This window comes from Ambystoma mexicanum, chromosome 14 (assembly GCF_040938575.1).
Source record: "Ambystoma mexicanum isolate Mex_15411 chromosome 14, UKY_AmexF1_1, whole genome shotgun sequence".
Lineage (NCBI taxonomy): Eukaryota > Metazoa > Chordata > Amphibia > Caudata > Ambystomatidae > Ambystoma > Ambystoma mexicanum.
Window position 1 is genome coordinate 668,532,837 of NC_090940.1, and position 19,516 is coordinate 668,552,352.

The 19,516-nt window shown below is 48.1% G+C and overlaps 1 protein-coding gene across 8 annotated transcripts in view; it reads left to right on the plus strand.

The window, feature by feature from the left end:
• Positions 1-19,516, plus strand: part of SYNE2 (spectrin repeat containing nuclear envelope protein 2) — a 1,840,150-nt gene that overhangs the window by 1,460,924 nt on the left and 359,710 nt on the right. For all 8 annotated transcript variants that reach the window (XM_069638223.1, XM_069638224.1, XM_069638227.1 and 5 more), the window contains 3 exons: positions 285-467; positions 12,339-12,485; positions 16,409-16,585. In XM_069638223.1, coding sequence (XP_069494324.1) covers positions 285-467; positions 12,339-12,485; positions 16,409-16,585 — 507 coding nt within the window. The remainder of the gene's footprint in view (positions 1-284; positions 468-12,338; positions 12,486-16,408; positions 16,586-19,516) is intronic.

Here is a 19,516-nt window from a genome sequence, read left to right on the forward strand (position 1 = left end):
TCAAATGGTGATATCCAGAATGTGTTTAAATTGAAAACACCTTTTTTCCTCTTCTGTGTCTCTTAATTGTAGAGCAGATGAATGAAATATTTAATCTAGCGGCTTTTCTCCCTCGCGTCCTTGCTTCCCTGTCTCCGTTCGCCATGTCTTTATGCCACGTACTGTTTTTAAATGCCACTATTTTGCCAAAGACTGTACCAGATGCAAAGAAAATTTTAAGAATCTAGCCCATGGGTAAATAAATGCCTTTCTCTTTCTATTGTCTGCTATCCTAATACATTAAGGAATTATCGAAGGAAGTGGACGAGCGATCGTCTCTGAAGACATCAGTGATAAGGACGGGGAACCAGCTTCTGCGCTTGAAAGAAGGTGATTCAGCGACACTGCGTTCAAGTCTGGCACAGTATGAGCAGCAATGGACCGAACTGATCACCGAGCTCCCGGACATCCAAGAGAAAGTGCACCAAGTAAGAACCAGGGCTGCCACCAGGCCTTGCTGTTCAGAATGGGTAATAACATGTCTAGAGTGGCTGATGGCTTCCTAGGACCAAATTCAGAAACATACCCTAACGTGTCTTGCCGGAAAGTTTATAGCTGAGCCCCCTTGAATGGAAGAGATCTTGCCTCAATTATCCAAAGCGACCAGGCCCACACAACCCTTTGATGGTCGGTCAATAGCTACGATGGGCATTATTGGTATGCATAAATATTAAGCATGGATACTAGTGTGCTGGCAAAAAAGAAGTGACTTTGGCCTTATGGCTCTACAATGCTGAATGATAGGCAGATTGTGTGCGTCTAACAGATGCCTCTGCGCGGTCGGTCCTACCACTAATCCTCTAATCTCTGGGCATGTTTGAATTTCTCTCTTGGTTTGGAAGCTGACACGGTGTAGGCATTGTGCATGAGCAACCAATGGGCTGTCTTGATCTCTGTGCCTTTAGCAAAGGGCCCCTTATCCTGTTGCTGGGCAGGGCTGATCTGATAGTGAGGCTCTATCAAGGTAGTGTTAATGTTACAGGGCAATTGCCTGATAGGTCTGGCCTTACACTATCTGGATTCTGGCATTATACAATCGTCTCTGGAAGCAGTCAAGTATGACTAGTTTCCGTAGCAGTTGATATGAAAATGCCACTAATACCCGAAGAGTTCCAATCATGTATACCCATGCGGTTTCCCTATCAGGATGGGCAACTATTTAAGAGAAGTATTGTAGCAGATGGTTATCATGAATAAGGAGAGGGAGGGAAACCAGAAAGGAGAAAGAACTTGAACTGAGTCTCTTCTAGAGATTTCAGGGGTTTATTTTTTTATTTGAGGGACCTAGAACTGTCCATCCCTTTCTCTTGTCTGCCCACAATCCTCCTCCCTAACCCAAGCATGGTAACGCTTGGTTAGTTCTACCGAATGGTAACCCCTGCTGTCTATGATCTTCTCCTTTCCTATAGATGTCCTCCCTGGATGCAGGCTGTCTAGACCCCTGCAGGGACTTGCTTACTGCCTCTGCACTAGTGATGTTCTCCCTTATACTCTAGTGATGTTCTCCATAGATGCAGGCTGTCTAGACCCCTGCAGGGACTTCCTTACTGCCTCTGCTCTAGTGATGTTCTCCCTTCTACTATAGTGATGTTCTCCCTAGATGCAGTCTGTCTAGACCCCTGCAGGGACTTCCTTACTGCCCCTGCTCTAGTGATGTTCTCCCTAGATGCAGGCTGTCTAGACCCCTGCAGGGACTTGCTTACTGCCTATGCTCTAGTGATGTTCTCCCTTCTACTCGAGTGATGTTCTCCCTAGATGCAGGCTGTCTAGACCCCTGCAGGGACTTGCTTACTGCCTCTGCTCTAGTGATGTTCTCCCTTCTACTCTAGTGATGTTCTCCCTAGATGCAGGCTGTCTAGACCCCTGCAGGGACTTCCTTACTGCCTCTGCTCTAGTGATGTTCTCCCTAGGTGCAGGCTGTCTTGACCCCTGCAGGGACCTCCTTACTGCCTCTGGTCTAGTGATGTTCTCCCTAGATGTAGGCTGCCTAGACCCCTGCAGGGACTTCCTTACTGCCTCTGCTCTAGCGATGTTCTCCTTGGATGCAGGCTGTCCAGACTCCTGCAGGGACTTCCTTACTGCCTCTACTCTAGTGATGTTATCCCTAGATGTAGGCTGTCTAGATCCCTGCAGGGACTTCCTAACTGCCTCTGCTCTAGTGATGTTCTCCTTGGATGCAGGCTGTCCAGACTCCTGCAGGGACTTCCTTACTGCCTCTACTCTAGTGATGTTCTCCCTAGATGTAGGCTGTCTAGATCCCTGCAGGGACTTCCTTACTGCCTCTGCTCCAGTAATGTTCTCCTTGGATGCAGGCTGTCCAGACTCCTGCAGGGACTTCCTTACTGCCTCTACTCTAGTGATGTTCTCCCTTCTACTCTATTGATGTTCTCCCTTCATGCAGGCTGTCTTAAGTCCTGCAGGGGCTTGCTTACTGCCTCTGCTCTAGTGATGTTCTCCCTTCTACTCTAGTGATGTTCTCCCTAGGTGCACGCTGTCTTGAACCCTGCAGGGACTTCCTTACTGCCTCTACTCTAGTGATGTTCTCCCTAGATCCAGGCTGTCTAGACTCCTCCAGGGACTTCCTTACTGCCTCTACTCTAGTGATGTTCTCCCTAGGAGCAGGCCGACTAGACCCCTGCAGGGACTTCCTTGCTGCCTCTACTCTAGTGATGGGTTTGTGTTCCAGTTGGAGTTTGGCCAGTGCCTTGCACTTGATTGTGTATTCAGGCTAGATCAGTCATGCCCAAATACCTCTTCTCTACTCTTACTACTACTCCGCTCGACTTACTCCTCCCACCAAGTCTTCTCCCGGCCATGTTTCACTCCCATTACCCTTAAGCTCCACCCTTTGATGGACCAGCTCCTCCGAATCCACTGCACTACTCCCCTCCTCTGGCTATTACACTCTTCCTCTCCAACTCCACTCCCACTACTATACTCATCCTCCCACTATTACACTCTTCTTCCCACTACCCCGCTTCCACTACTACATTCCTCCTACTTCACCACTCCTCCCTTTAATGCACTCCTCCGCTCACTACTACAGTGTCACTGCTATGCTCCTCCTTCCACTGCTACACAAACTCTCCTTTCCCCCCAGTATCAGCCACTTCACAGTCACTCCTTCCACTAACTATCCTACTCATATGTTACACAACCATGCACACTCAAGTTGCAGAACCACTGTTATTCCGTAACCAATACCACACTTCTCTAGCAATCTCCTCCACAATCCGCCACCCCGTCCTTCCTCCTGTTGGTCATCCTCCACCTTGGACTGCACCCCAGTAAACCCACACCTTCTCCTTCCTGTTCCTGTCTTATATTGCTCATCCTCTATAGGGATTGTTGTCCTTGCCCTAGCCAGTGGTTGCCTGTCTTTTCCCCCATGATTGTGTATGTACGAGGAAAGGCATAAAATGGGGGTTAAGTCCCGCCCACTCCTGTGTGTTCCTGCCATGGAGCATCCATGGCAGGCAGGAGTCCAAGTTTATATATGTGGAGCTGGTTCATGTGCCATCGATGGTACATCTTTGGGCTGGAAGGATCCCAGCTTCCTTAACAAGTCCGTGATGGTCTAGGGTGCCCAAAGAAACAGTAGCAGCGCACACGTTGATGCACTGCAGTGAACCACTATGTTTGCGGCCACTATGCCAGTCCTGTGCCTCCACTCTCTCTGTTGTCGAGCATTTGCGTTGCCGGCTCGTGACGTCAGCAGCACGGCTTTCTGAAGGGTATATGCTGCTTTCGAATGTCTGTTTCTGGTTCGTGTTCGAGGAGGCTTTGAGGGTCTTATTTGGTCTCTCCTCCCAGTCATATAATCTTCCCCCGGTGCTCTAGAAAAAATGGACAAAGACTGGGGAGCATCATGTTATGGAGGCATGGCTGGAGATGAGGGTCTGCAGGCAAGCATTCTGGCACAACTGGGGGGGGCAGGAATTGAGGAATTGGGGCATTCTCTGCTGCCACAACTGTCTCAGGGGTAGGACTGGCTACGGATTCCCCAATGCGCCTCCCAACAAGCGGGCTTCTCCAACCCCAACGAGACTTTGCTTGTCACAGCAGGTAAAGGAAAGACAATTTCTAGGAGGAGCAGCCAGAATGCTACACAAATAGGGGAAATGAGTAAGACTGAGGCAACAGCAAGCAGCAAGACGGGCAAGGATACCACATTGACATGAGAAAGCAGTGTGAAAAAGTCAGAGAAGGTGGGGGTTGAGAGAGCAGGGCAGGGAAGAGAGGCTGACTCTGGGTCAGTGATCGCAGTGGAAAAACACCAAGTGCAGGGGGGGAGCAGAGGCGTCCCCAGGATGAGTGGGGCGTGAAGCTTATGTAGTTGGGCCCACTGCAGTGACATTAGCATCGGTAAATGCCCCCACAGTGCTGCTGAGGGGGCATTTACTGATTTTGGGAGGTCCTTGGCCGCTCAGGCCCTGCCCTGTATATGCCTGTGGTGGGAACAGTGGTCAGGTCTAGGAAAGTGCATGGGGGAAGGGACAGGCCTAAAGAAAGAGAGACAATGAGGCAGGGACTGTGAAAGTGACTCAAACAGACACCACCGGGTGACAAAGCACATTGAATGCTAGTAGTCTTGTTGTCCTCCTAGAGCCGGTATTGTTACTTGCTCATTGACAGTCCTTCACTTGTGGCTGGGCTATTAATCCTAGGGCAGTCAATATACCAGTGATAACTGCCCTGTACTAGTGGCAAGCTCTGCTTTCTTTCCTATAGCACGTTTAGCTTGTGGGGTTGAAATGGGAGACCCTGATCCTCCACAAACAGCATGTGCTGTAGTTTTCACAGCAAAGTCTCTCCGCATTTGCTTTGTACTTATTCAGCTTTATTTTGGCTGTGCGCCATAAAAGCATAATTATAAAACAATGCCAATAAAGTCACATAGTATATAACCGAACGCAGGATTTCAGCGTATCCCATCACTGATACAGGAGTGGAAAAAACATCTAAATGATATGATATGGCATTTATAATGTGCCTTTACACAAGTGTTTCAAGGCGCGACACGCATGGGAGGGGGAACCGAGGGAAGACGGAGACAGCGATCCTTCTAGGCCAAGTGTCAGATTGCACAAGTGCAGGGGAAGGGGGAAGAGGAAAAGTGCAAAGTGGGAGGGGGTGGGGACAGTGCAGTACATGGGGTGATAGAATAAATAAAACAATAAGAGAGGTATGGCCAGATGGTGGCAAGTGCAAGGGTAAGTGCAGACATCAGGTGTCAAGTGCTGGTGGGGGACTGTAGGGATACAGAAAACAGTCCCGAAGTGTGGGGCTTGCCAGGGCGGCAGTGCAGGTGTGTAACTGGTGGGGGATGGGACCTGGGCCAGAGATCAGAGGGTAGCCAGGTAACCAATACAGTTTCAGCCAGGAGTTCAGCAGGGGAGATGAGGAGAGATAGCAGAAGCAAAGAGGAAGGTTTTGAGGTGCTTCCGGAACCGGAGATGGTTCTCCTCAAGTTTCTGGGAGGCTGTTCCAGAGGGAGGCCACAGCCGAGGAAAGAGATCTACAACCAACTCGTGACTTGGAAAAGCGACTGACCCTGAGGGAGTTGGAGATGGATGAGCGAAGAGATCGAGACGGAAGATATTTAGGAAGAGAGAGTTGAAATTATTGAGGCCCCAGGCCCCAGAAGGCCTTGTGGACAATGCAGAGGGTTTTAAACATAATCTTCGCATCCCCTGGGAGCCAGTGCAGAGATTTCAGTCCTGGAGAGATACGATCCCTGGGCTTGAGGCCAAGGATAAGTCTTTTAGTCCGGTTCTGGATAGGTTGCAGAGGGCGGAGAGTAGAAGAAGCCAGATTTAGAAAGAGGCTGTTGCAATAGTCCAGCCTAGAGAGAACCAGAGCTCTGGAGACAGTGAGCTTCTGGGGGAAGGAGAAGAAAGTAAGAATAGCTCTGAGGAGGTGAAGCTGGTAGTGTGACTTCTCAGAGACGTCAGAAATGTGAGGAGAGGAGGAGTGTGTGGAATGGAAGATGACCCCTAGGTTTTAACCTCGCAGGTGGGAGCAGGAAGAGGGCAAGAGAGGCCGGACATAGAGTGACAGGAAAGGAGGGTGTGGGTGTGCCGATGAGGAGAATCTCAGTCTTGCTGGCATTAAGGCAGATATTGTTGGCGGCACACCACTCCTGGATGGCGGACAGACAGTCAGAGATGAGCGAGGGCGAAGAGGGGGCTGACGGTAGCCTGAAGATGAGCTGGGTGTCATTTGCATAGCACTGGAAGTTTGGGCAGAGTGCGGCAATGCGGTGGGCAAAAGGTGCCAGGTATTGGTTGAACAGCCACCAGGGAGAGAAGAGGTTAGACCCCTGGAGGACTCCACAGGTAGAGATAGAGGAGAGGAAGGACCCAAGTTGGACCTGGGAGGGTCGATCGGAGAGGAAAGAAGTCAGCCCTGCCAGGGCCTGACCGGTGGTTATCAATACAATATTAGCAGATAATCAATTGCCACATTTGGCTTGGGCATCGCAATGCATAAACTAACAAACATCAAATGCATAAATGCCCACTGCTATTATGAAATATTTCCCGCTGTTTAAAGGCAGCATTTAAGAACATTGAAAGTGCACTAAACACCGCAGCGGAAGGACAGGATTTCATAAACATGAGCGCTTCTTTCCTTGTTTCAACGCCAGGCAGATTCACATTGGTTTGAGTCACCTGTGTCTCGCTATAGCACACAAAGAACACGCACACATAAAATGCAGTTCATCTGCAACAGAGGTGGCACGGATTGGGCAAAATGCAGACCTGCTCTTCCCCCAGTGTTTAGAGAACTTTGCCGGAGGAAGGCAGCCAATCCGAGTGTTATACAGTAAGACTTCTTCTTCATTCTAACTCGGTGATTCAAGTAGGGCTCCATAGCCGGAGTGGACTTGATTGTAATGTAATTCGCTGACAGACGACCCGTATGGCATATATCAAGCCTGGTTCCCAAGACCCAGTCATGCCTCTTGAGAACTGCCTTCGACTGTCGGCTGATGCTAAGCGGGTCAGACCACAATGGCTCAAGGTTGAGAATCAAGAGCAGTTGCTTACCATGTCTTAGCCACAGCAAAGATTGGACACCATCCCTGGCTAATTCATCACAAGGCCCTCTCAATAGGGGACTAGAACATCCGAGGTCCAGCTCGTGAGCCAATATAAAAGGGCTTTACGCATAACTTCCACATTCCCCAATTATAAAGCTACAGGAGCTGAAGGGGCACTCTGGGTAGTCCCAAAAGACGCTTCACAAATGTGTTTTCTGTCATCTGGAGGAACACACATGGCACATAGCCCCATAGTTCTGCTCCATAGACAATCGCAGGATTGGCCGCGTCCTCTATACCTTCATTGCGGAAGAAATTGATCATTCACTGTAACGAGCAGAAAAGCCAGCTGCCGCACCACATTGTCTGGCAGTGTCAGGTTGCTCTTTTCCACCTGTTTAGTCCACATCAAATTTTTAGCAAATGTTACTCCTAGATAGTCGAAATACTCCACAGATGCTAACAAAAGATTATTCAAATCAAATTTGGTGGAAGTACAGTGGACATAACCTGTGGGACGATAGATCGTGACCTTTGTTTTAGAGGTGGCCTTTATTTGTACACAATGCTGCAAAGGTCATAAGCTGGTGCTGGAGGCCACAGGGCTTTTAGATAATAACACAACGTCATCTGCAAAGAATAGAAGACTCCACTTTGCAGAGCCGAACCTTGGGTATCTAATGCAACTGCACTCGTGTCTGTGGCTTTACTATTGATATATAACAGGAACAAGAAAGGGGCCAATAAACAGCCCTGCCTGACGCCTATATTAATAGGAAATGAATCTGTTAGGTTACCCGCTTGGCTCCACCTGACATAAGCATAGATGCAACAGTACAGGGCCTTCATTGCACTACTAAGGGAGGTGGGGACCTGCCCCTTCCACAAGTCCTCCCACAATTAATTTCTTGGGACAGTATCGAAAGCTGTCTGGAGGTTGACGAATACCAGGTAGATGGTTTGGGATTGGAGTGGAATAATTTCTGAAGGATAAGGTATAACCCCTTTCTAAAACCTGCCTGTGCATGGAATAAGATGTTAAATTCCTCACCCATTCTTCCAAGCGCCACAGTGAGATTTTAGCGTATATTTTAGCAAGCAAGTCCATCAGGGATATGGGTCTATAGTTTGAGGGGGCTTCTGTATCTCTTTTCTTACGGATAAAGACTATAATTACCCCACCCCCCTGCCCCTCCAGCTTCAGGTCGAATCAATTTTCTAGTCCACTAAAAAACGTTGTGAGAAAAGGTGCCCATATATCGGGATTGCTCTTGAAAACATCAGCAGGGATAAAATAAGGACAGGGAGCTTTACCATAATGTTGGGAGAGGGCAGCTCTCTTCACATAAAGGGTGTGTGAGAAACCTGACCGTGTTCTCCCACCAACTCCCCCAGGTTCCTCTATTCAGGTGGCCAGGGAAAGGTTTTGGATCCCGACCCTGGGGTTGGACAAGCGAGGGTCACGGGGAATTGGGAGGAAAATGCTCAAGGGTGAGATATGGATTTCCCCCTTCCCCATTATGCCTTAAAACATTCTCACTCAGCTTTTATGGGATATTTCCATTCCAATTCCATCTCCCCCTCCCCATTCCAACAGGTACTTTGACGAGGAAGAGGCAACCAGGAGCAGTGAAGATTACCCATAGACATAATAGTGAGAAGCAGAGAGAGGCCTACCACATTACACCACTAGGCTGTCCCACTAATAGTCAGGCATGGTCGGGCAGTTTACCTTAACCATTCGCCCCTGGCTCCATTTGACCCTCGGGGAATAAAAGGTGTGGTTCTGCCAAAGAAGATGAGCAAATTGCGGTTGCTGGTTCGAACGTGGAGGCTGCAGCACGAGAAGCCTGGAAAGTCTGGAGGAGAGTGGGACGCTGACCCTGTGTGGCTGGAGGGTTGCAACGTGGCGAGGGAGACGTGTCTCCATGGAGCTGGAGTGAGGCGAGTTGCTAATTATTGTCTGTGTCCAGGCTAGTTCCCATTCACCTGGGACGTGTGCCGGTCCCAGGGGTGTCTGAGGGGCAGGTGGTGAAATCCTGACCTCGGCCCACAGATCCCAAGAAGCTACCTGCCACGATCTGGGTGAGTTTCATAGCAGGAGAGAGCGAGAAACCCAGTAGCGTGCGTGTGGCTGGAGCGGGAGCAGAGATTTGAAAGTGGAAAGCAGAACGGAAAAAAAGGGAAGCAAGGAAAACGAGGTGCGTGAGTGGCGCACAGAAAGAGAAAGACAGAAGAGAGGACGCGAGCAACCCGAAAGCAGAAGCAAGGGTGTGAGCAACCCGAAAGTAAGAAAAGATGTTGCAAGGGTGCACAGGAAAGTAAAAAGAGTGTGCCAGGGGCGCGACAAAGCAAAAGGAGTGTGCAAGAGGCACAGCAAAGATAAAGAAGATGCAGGAGTGCACTGCAAAGTGGAAAGAAAGGGGAAGTGAAACCAGACAGAGGAAAAGATACAAAGTGTGAGGATGGGGGTCAGAAGTCGGTGGTCTCGCATGGTTGGAGCAAAAGCTCATCGTTTTCAAAAGTGTGACACTGCCCCATAGAAGGAACTGTGTGATCTTTTGTTTGAGACCAGAAGGGCCTAAGCTTGGGGAAGGGAACCCGGAGAGGCCCCAGAGAAATGTTTTATTTAAACATTTATTTTTAGTTGGCAGAGGTTGGCAACAGTTACACACAGTAAGCATTCACAGAGCGGCCAAATACCACTTCACGTTCCAGAGCACAATAGCATAGTGTACATTACATATGGTACTTCAGGCACGTGGTGCAGTCACTAAGTTACGGCTCAATTACATTATTCATTCCCCGAGGAATGGGAGTGTCGGGTGTCTCTTCGGCTCGTGTGTGGAGGTAGCTACAGAATGCAGTCCATACGTTGCAATATACTCCTCCTCACAGGTTTGCGTCCAAGTGAGTGCATTTAACCACATCATGAATTTAGGTGGAGATGAACATTTCCAAAACTGTAATATACAGTTCTTGGCCACCGTATTACTTACATTTAGAAACTTGGATACTTTCTTGACATCTTCATTGCCACAGACCCCAAACAGTACACCCAACGGGTTCGGATCCACATCAATTTCCACAATCTCGGAGAGGGCCCCTAAGATATCAGACCAGTATGTATTCAGCACGGGGCATGACCAGAACATATGTATGTGATCTGCTTGTTCAAGATGACATCTAGGGCAGGTGTGTCTTGGCTCTGGCACACCTGTTTAGTTTGTGTGGGGTGTAATATACCCTGTTCAATAATTTATACTTCATACATCGGAATTTGAAATTGAGGGAGACTCTGCACGTATGCGAGCACATCCTCTTCCACAACCCATCTGAGATCTTGAGACCGAGCTCACCATCACATTCACTGCAGGCTCGGGCGGGTTGGTCCAGAGACTTTGTCAGCAGCATTTTTTATATGGAAGAGACTATCCCACGACTGTTACCTGAGTTAGCTATATATTGTAATTCGGGCGTTTCTGAGGGTTCGTCAGGGTAAGAGGACCACATGGCCTGGACCGCGGCACACAGCCTGTAGTATTGTAACATCTCTAATGCCGATCTGGAGTGTCCAGGGCACCACGTTTGTGGAGTGATACATTTCCCCTCTGGGAATAGATCAGATAGAGCAAGGTATCCCAATTCCTGCCATCAGTGGGAGAGAAGTTTATCATGTGTGGGTTCCAGCCCAGGTAACTCCCAAATGGGGAGCCATCTGTAGTAGGAGCATGGATCTGCCGACATGTCGATAAGACAGTGACATGCCAATAATGTAGATGCAACGGGATCAGACACTGCCTCCGTTTTGTACTTACAATAAAGGGCTAGAAACGTAGTGTGTACTCTGGGCGTCGCCAGTTTCTCAAGTTTGACATGGAGTGGGGCTGTCGGGCGTTTGTACCAGAACGTAGCATGTTGGGCTTGAGCTGCATACCAATATAGGGTTAGAGTGGGGGCGGTGAAGCCCCCCTTTTCATAGGGTAAGGTCATGTGTTCCCACTTTTTCCGGACCGCGCCTGTGTGCCATAGGAATTGTGCGAATTTTTTGTGTAGATTACTGAAGTATTCCTTCTCAGGCCATATCGGAACAGCAGAGACATGTTTTAACCTTTGCAGGAGAGGCCTAGACTTGGGGAAGGGATCCCAGAGAGGCCTGACAAGAACAGTGTCTTTTTGTTTGGAACCAGGAGTAAAGCTTGGGGAAGGGAACCCCAGGTGACCCAGAGCTAGTGTGAACTTTATTTGCTGCAATAGCTCTACGTGGAAGTTTCCGAGGGCAACCCTGTTCATGTTGAACCACCTTCTTTTTGAAACTGCCAGAGGAAGGCCGCCTGAAACCAGTTGTGTTTTACTTTTCTTTTTGAGCCACCATTTTTCTTTTAGAAGACCCCAGAACCCCTTTTGTCTAAGAGTGAGGGCAAGCATAGGATTAGACACAGACAGAATTTGGTTTTGGACTTGCGGACATTGATTGCCTTTAGAAACATCAGTTGAGGGAACAACCCATTTAGAGTTGGGGCCAGTTAGGCATTACACCAACCCAAGACAATTTGCCAATAAAGGTTTCGAAACTGTTACTTTTGAGTCTGTGTCTTTCTCAATACCATGCCTGTCTCACAGGAGGTAAAGCCAACGGCCTGAGGGGGATAGTCGATAGACTCGTACACTTCCACCCTGATGTTACTAAGATCTTCAAACCTCAGTCATAATAATGCCTCATTTCAAAGCTGATTTAGTGAAGCATTTTTATTGAATTGTTATTTTATCAGTTGGGCAATTGTCTGCATGCCATCAGTTGTTTTGTGGATGAACTGTGATCTACGGTTATGTCGAATAACCCAGATATTGTGGATCTCTGAATTTAATTCTAGTTTGCTGGTGAAATCAGCAGACATTGGTTCCAGCACTGAATGTCATGTTCTTAACTGATTATAGCACTTGCCCACCTATTCGTCGTTCATTTTTTGTTTTGTTTTCCGCGTAGATGTGAGGTGTTATACAGATAGTGCCTGAGGGAACAGTCTCATATTAGGGATGTGAATGTTCAAGGAAGGGACTGTTTTTCATTGGTTTTTTTGATCCGTGTCACTTTTGCTGGTTGAAATATAATTATATGTGCGTCTTTGATTTTTGTTTTTCTTTCATTTTGACTATGGGCACACTTGAGCTCATTGTAATGAGAAAAAACACAAATCTAACCACCTCTTTGTTACAACTACTCAAACTATGTTTTAAAAATCTTTGTTTGCAGTTGCAAATGGAAAAACTGTCATCCCGAGGAGCGATTACTGAATTGATGGTGTGGATGGACCAGGTGGAGAAACACCTAGCAGACGAGGTCCCTTTAACTCCGGACACAAAGACATCACATGTCCAAGATCTTCTGCAGGAGTACAAGGTAATAACAGGAACAGGAGTGCAGGAATACTAGGTAACGAAAGGAACAGGAGTGTGGGGATACAATGTAATGAAAGGAACAAAAGTGTGGGAATACAATGTAACAAACATGTTAGGTAGATTTTCCTTCTTGAGTGAAATTATCCCCACTTTGTGTGTCCCCAATAATTTTAGCTGAATTATTGGATTTTTGGACTGATTCTCCTGAGTGAGTGGGAACCTTTTTCCACACTCACTCATTTTTACTGAAACCTTGGGAACTCGAGTACGGCACCCGAATCACCATCCCGGGCCTTCTTCATCATGGCCGCCGGGATAGCTACTTGCATCACAAGCTTCACCAGCCCCTTTCATTCAGCCTGATTGGCTGCCTCAACCGACTTCACAGACTGACCCAGGAGCCAGCAGACGAACACCACCCCACACTGAAGGCCCGACAACAAAGGGTAGTGTCTTACCTTGTCTGGCCCTGTCCGGTGCTGGAGGGGGTCAATCCTACTCCTCTTTTAAATACCTTGTCTGTACGCTCTGCGTCTCCCCCCCCCCCTCTCACTCACTCTCGCTACTATATCTACAGGACCCTGGGTCCCACCTCCCTCTTCCTCTTGGAGCAGGCCAACCTCGTCTCTTTTCTTCGGACAACTACTTACAAGCTTCACTTCCTTGGAGACTTGAACATTCACCTCGACTCTACTGATGAATCTACTCTGCCCTTCCGCAACCTCTGCGACTCTTTTCCTCACCATTCTCCCCTCTGATCCAACCCACTCAGCCGGGCACACCCTGTAGGCGCTCATCACTGCTATCATCTCCCTCTCTAATCCTCTCACAACCTCTCTTTCCTGGTCTGACCACTCTCTCCTCTCCTCCCATCGTATGCTCCCTGGAACCCCGGCTAAACCTCTGCCTTCACTACCAGTCTCCTTCTCTGTCATTCGACTGATGAAGCAAGTGTCAGTAGCTGCTTTTGCCACCTCCTTCATTCCTCCCCCCACCCCAGTATCGACTGCCACACTGACTGTTACCTTGATAATCTTCACCTCTCCATTTCCAACACTCTTGACATCCATGCCCCTGCCATGAGGATCTGCATGAAGCCCGCCTCCAAGTGCAACAAATGGTACGATTCTGACCTTGCCTTACTTAAAAGCAAGTTCAAAGTAGCTGAACGAAAATGGCTGCCTTCTAGCACATCCTCTGACAAACTGGCCTGTCGCCTGCTCCAAAGGCAATGCAGACTCTCTATCCGCTCCAGGAAACGGGCCCACATCAAAGCCCGCATCTCTGGGGCTTCAAACAACACGGACAAAAATTTCAAAATCTGCAAGGAAATGGCTAATCCTACTCCTGTCTCTACTTCGCTTCCTTCCCAGGCCCTCTGCGCACCCTTAGCCACCCACTTCACTACCAAAACTCTTCTTCCCCCTCAATCTACCACCTGTACCCAGACCTCCTTCGGTCCCTCCCGATCCTTCCTTCTTCCTTTCTTTCCTCCTTCACACCCATAGTTTCGGATGGGGTCAACAATACAATCGGCTCTATGAAGATCTCATTCAAGCAGGTGCTCCCCTGTTCCTTTAGAACTATCAAGGAATACATTGCCTCTCTTGCCCCGTCCTTGGCTGAGTTCTGCAACCATTCTTTTGCCACTGGCTCCTTTCCATCCCCCCTCAAGCACTCCCTTGTGCACCTCCTCCTAAAAAAGCTGTCTGCAGACCCTACCTGCCCGACTAACTACCACCCTATCTCCACTACACCTTTCTTGGGCAAACTCTTGGAAAAGCTGGTCATCTCCTAACTAATCCATCACACTGAATCTGTTGGTTGTCTCCACCACCACCAGTCTAGAGCAGCGAGAGGCACGGAAACTGCTCTCATAAACACCTGTGATGATCTACTCTCTAATCTTGATTCTTACTCCCCCTCTGTTCTTATCTTCCTCGATCTATCATCTGCTTTCGACATGGTCAACCACTCCATAGTCATAAATCGGCTTTGTGATACTCTAGGCATCACTGACCGGGCACTGGGTTGGTTAACCTCCTTCCTTTCTAACCGCCCCTCACAAGTTCAACTGGGCCCTTTTCTCTCCTTCCTCTATCGCACTCTCCCTCTGCAGCGTTCCCCAGGGCTGTATCCTCTTGCATCTACCTTGCCCCTCTCACTCATCTGATCGCCACCTTCTCCCCTAGTTTTCAATGCTACGATAATGACACTCTGATCTCCTTTAAGCGCCCCCCTACTCCTCCTCTCCCATTCCTGACGGTCTGTCTGCTATTCAGGCATGGTGTGCTGCTAAAGATCTCTGCCTTAATGCCAGTAAGACTGAGATCCTTCTCCTTGGAACGCCTTCTCCCTCCTTACCACCTACTCTCTGGCCACCCTTGCTGGGCCCCTCCCCTCACCCTTTTCTGAGGCTAAACACTTGGGTATCATCTTTGACTCTTCTCTCTCCTTCTAGCCCCACATTGCGGACCTTGTCAAGAAGGCCCACTTTCAGCTTCGCTTCCTCTGGGCATTTTCCCTTTCCTCACCTTCCCCCAGAAAGTCAGTCTCCAGAGCTCTGATTCTCTCCAGGCATGACTACAGCAAAAGCCTCTTCCTCAATCTACCTGTTTCCTCCCTCCACCACTAATCCAGAATAGGACTGCAAGACTTATCCTTGGCCTCAAGCCCAGGCACTGCATCTCTCGAGCCCTAAAATCTCTCCACTGGCTCCCGGTGGCTGCAAGGATCAAATTGAAGACCCTCTGCATCATCCATGAGGCTTTCTGGGGCCTGGGACCCCGCTATATCCAGCTCTCTCTCCCTAAATATTTCCCTGGTAGAATTCTACGGTCTTCTAGCTCTAACTCTTTGAAACACAATTTACTTGATGTATAAGCACCTTACAAATGCACAATAAATAAATAAAACTCTGCAAGTCAGACGCTACACTAAGCAGAGAGTGGGGGGGTAGATCTCTCTTCCCTCAGGAAGTCTTGCTACCTGTTAATGAGCATCAGAAACCAGGTGCAATGACTGCGTGCTAGAGCTGCTGCCACCAATTTTCAAAGAACTACAGCACAGAACCCAGAAGAAACGCAAAGTGAATTTACGCACTCGAAGGTGTGCTCGTAACTGACCCGTCCCTGCTGTACAACGTCTGTACCTTCAGCCACCTTGAGCTGCGCCTTCATCGAATCAGCTGCACTACCCACAGCATCAACAGTTCTTCTCTTCTTTGGTAACCCAGCATCTTCATTGGCTCCACTGATGTCCTGCTGGAATGAAGATCATAATCGACTGCACTGGACCAGCAGCTGGAGCGTTGCGATACAGTGACCGCATGCGTTGTCCGCCTTTCGGTCTTTTGGAGCATTTGTAGTACACTTGGAGGTCATAGGGCACGAAAGGGAAGCAGTGGACGATGGCCGTATTGGTCATCCTCCAGTTAGGGTAAAGAGTAGGTAGAAAGTCTAGGGTGGAAGGACCCCGTTAGCCAAAGCAGGAGCGGCCATCTTGGGCGTTTCGCCTGTTAATGAGCAGTGGCAGTGAAGTGAAATGTGCAGAGAGAACCTTTTGCTTTTTTTTGGTTTTGTGGTGAAGATTTACACCCCATATCTTTAGGAAATATAGGCGGCTTTTGCAATTAATGTACTACTATTAACATAAGGCAGTACACAGACCTTAACTTCACTGAAGAGTTTTAGTTAACCTTGATCGTCAAGGAATCTTTTCTAGTAGGTAGAAGGTGTCGTACATATCTCATTTCTCTTAGACTTTGAATGCATTGTTTTCAGGTACGTTGGTGCAACCTGATTCTCATTAATTTGCACCTCTTAAATTTTAGGGATGTAAAGGTGCACTCATGTCTTTAGTGGCTGCAGATTCCCTGTATCCCAATAACTGATTAGGGAATATTATTTAATTATTTTATTACAGGAGCAAAGGAGGCAAATGCATCACAAGCAGTGGATGGTGGATTTTGTCAACCTCTCTGACGTGCCGGTGACCGATGGTGATGTGGAAAGCCACCGCGATGGCAAAACAGATTTTGCGGAACATCTCGGCGCTATGAACCTGCAGTGGAACCGGCTGCGAGGATCCCTGAACGCAAAGGTGGGCCTGATTCAAAGCTTTCGTTTCCATGCTGACTCTTTGTATAGGTAATCCTAAAAGACTAAGTTATACATTGTAAATACTTGATCCACAAATAGCTCTTCATTTATCGATAATGAAGGAGGAAGAAGCACCTGATGCACATTCAATTGTTTAAAGAGTACTGCCATGACCCCACAGGAGCAATGTTCTAAGCTCTGCCCTGTACTGCAGAGCCAACCAGCTTTCAGCAGCTCCCTCGCCATCTTGGATTGGGAGAGGCCTTGTATCTTGGACGATCAATCAAGTGAAGGAAAGCCACGTCTTTACTTCAGTCACACCTTGGCACACGCTCTGTATCCAGTCATGACCCCACCGACCTGGCCTTCCTGCTAGAGCTCGCCTGAGGATCCTGGAAGATAATGTCTTGCATGACTGCCCTTTATACACTATAAAGTGCCTAATTACAATGCGCTGTGTAATCTCCCTTCCATTATAATTTCCTATTTTTATGTGTGAACTCAAGGGAGCCATTACTTCCAAAGTCCAGCTCCTTAGGAAACTCTCTGGTCCCGTGAAGTAGCTTCCATTGGTTCCACACCAACTCTGATGACTCATGCACAATCCACACACTTTCCACTCTATTGCCATCTTTTACTTGCTGTGTATGTATACAGACTGCCCAACAGCTGCTAACAGTCCAGCCATGCCTCTCTAAGCTCCGGGTGCACAATGTTTGTGTACTCACCACTCCTCCGCTCCGCTCTTCAGTCTGAACAATTATTTCTGCTCCCTGAGGATTGCACTTAGGACACCTGAGGGTTCTGCTGCACATCCCAAGGAAGGCTTTGTCCTTCACTAGGAACTGCAACTTCTGTTGGTTAAAATATTAATTTCTGTACTACGGCCTCTGACTTTGCAGACACAAACCTATCAGATTAATTCTAGAAGAATACTGGGGACCATTCCCACCCGCTTTAACTGACCAGTCACCCTCCCAATCTTCTGAAGTCACCTCCCGATCCACATTGACCATTTTCTTTCATGTCCATTACACTAGTTTGATGCTTTTGCTTCTGCCGATCTACTATAGAGGGCCCAGATGCCTGCTGACAGCAGTGCGCCCCGAAGCAAACACAAGTAAATCCTGCATTGTGACTAACCTGCACCACTATGTGATTAAGCATTATCATATGGTTGTATCCACTGAAACGTAGAACAAGGATAACTTATGACATAGACATATTCTCTATTAGGACTCTCTTGGGATTTTCTTTGCTCTTTTCAGGAACCGCGATATTGTGTGTGGCTTTCAGTGGTGCGTTTGGGTAAAATGTTCATGTTAATGATAAATCTTCATGACCTGTGCCAACCCCAGAACGTTTTGCTGGTCTGGTGGATTATTTTTCCGTATACCCGAGTGAGTGGAAAATGTTTTCCACACTCACAGAATATTTTACTCTTTTCATGGGTGTCATTTTTAAGACGCTCCATAGTGTCTTTTAAAAGTTATCCTTTTTGACAACTTTTTTTGCAATAAGTGCCTATTGTTGCTAAGTTGCCATAGGAGCTACCCTCGTAACTTTCTCTGGCTAACCTTTGAGTTCCCAAGGGTAGAAAAGATCTTTGGATCCCTTTTATATTTTATTAGTTGAGACCGGTACCCCCACACCCCACCTTGGAGTGCTGGGGATTTACTGAGTATCCCCTTTCTCATTTTAAATGTAACATTTATATTACAAAGCCAAACTTGCCTTAAATGGCTGGTGGCAGTGAACCTTTTTATCAATTCAGTGCTCCTTTACCGCTGACTTTTTGCACAGCCTTGGTAAAGGCACCCATGGGTGCTCGTTTACCAAAATGGCCCCTGTCTTCTTTTTTCGCCATTTTAGCATTTCATTAGCTTTCGTCTTCCTTCTTCTGACATCCAGGGCAGGAAATTCCTTTGTGTGTTTTTTATCTTCGGCGGGAGTCCTGTGGACTTCCCGCCCAGGCTCCAGAGTGTCTGTTCAGGCAGGAAGCGAGGGAGGAGTCCACACCTCTGCAGCCCTTTGTCTTCCAGCCTGCCTGTGAGAATCCAGTTCAAACTGGAAGGCTGGCTAGCCTGAAAGTACTGCCAAAGCCCCACGTTTGAATGTTGCATGGCTGTTTGATTGGCTGGGTTCCTGCATAAAAGTCTGATCCTGGAAGCTGAAGAGATAGTCGACCACTGGAATCAAAACCGGAGAGGAAGATGAAGAATTCGTGGCTGAGACGATTTCCAGCGACTGGGGAGCCTGCTTTGTAACCGGAGCCTACTGTAGCCCTTCCTTACAATCGACCTGGGAACTCCAAAAACTACGACACAGACCCAGAGCCTGGTGAGATCCATTGGACTCAAGAAGACAAACATTTTGAGCCATCCCACGCCCTGCTGCGACCTTGAAGGGCTGCAATGCCCCAATACCCTGGGACCTCGAGCCATTGTGTGGTGCATAGCCTTCCAAATTCCAAATCTCATTGAAACTTCATGGACATCCTGCTGGATCTCCAAAGGTACAATTCAGGTCTGAAAAGTCCCTTCACCAGAGTGCTGGACTTGCAAACGACGAGAATCCAACCAGCGACAGTCTTCTTCTGGCTCCTGAAAAGGCACCAAATCCTCAGTCGCATCCAGCCACGAGGAAACCCTTGCCTGAAGCCTTCTTCCGTGATCCCTGCTGCAAAAGTCCTTCCAAGGGCCTGTCTTCTATCTTCTTGACAAAGGAATCCATCAACCAGGTTTTGGTTGCAGATCCTGAAGTCTTCCTGCTGCAACTATTCTTCTGTGCTGAGGTACTATGTTGGCTGGGGTATTTTACCTACCTTAAGACTTTGTGATTTCTGTATAGCTTTGGGTGTTTTCTGTTATAGTGAGGCCACTCATCCATTTCACCCAGGCCCACCGCAGAATCCTCCTAGGGTGTCTTCTCT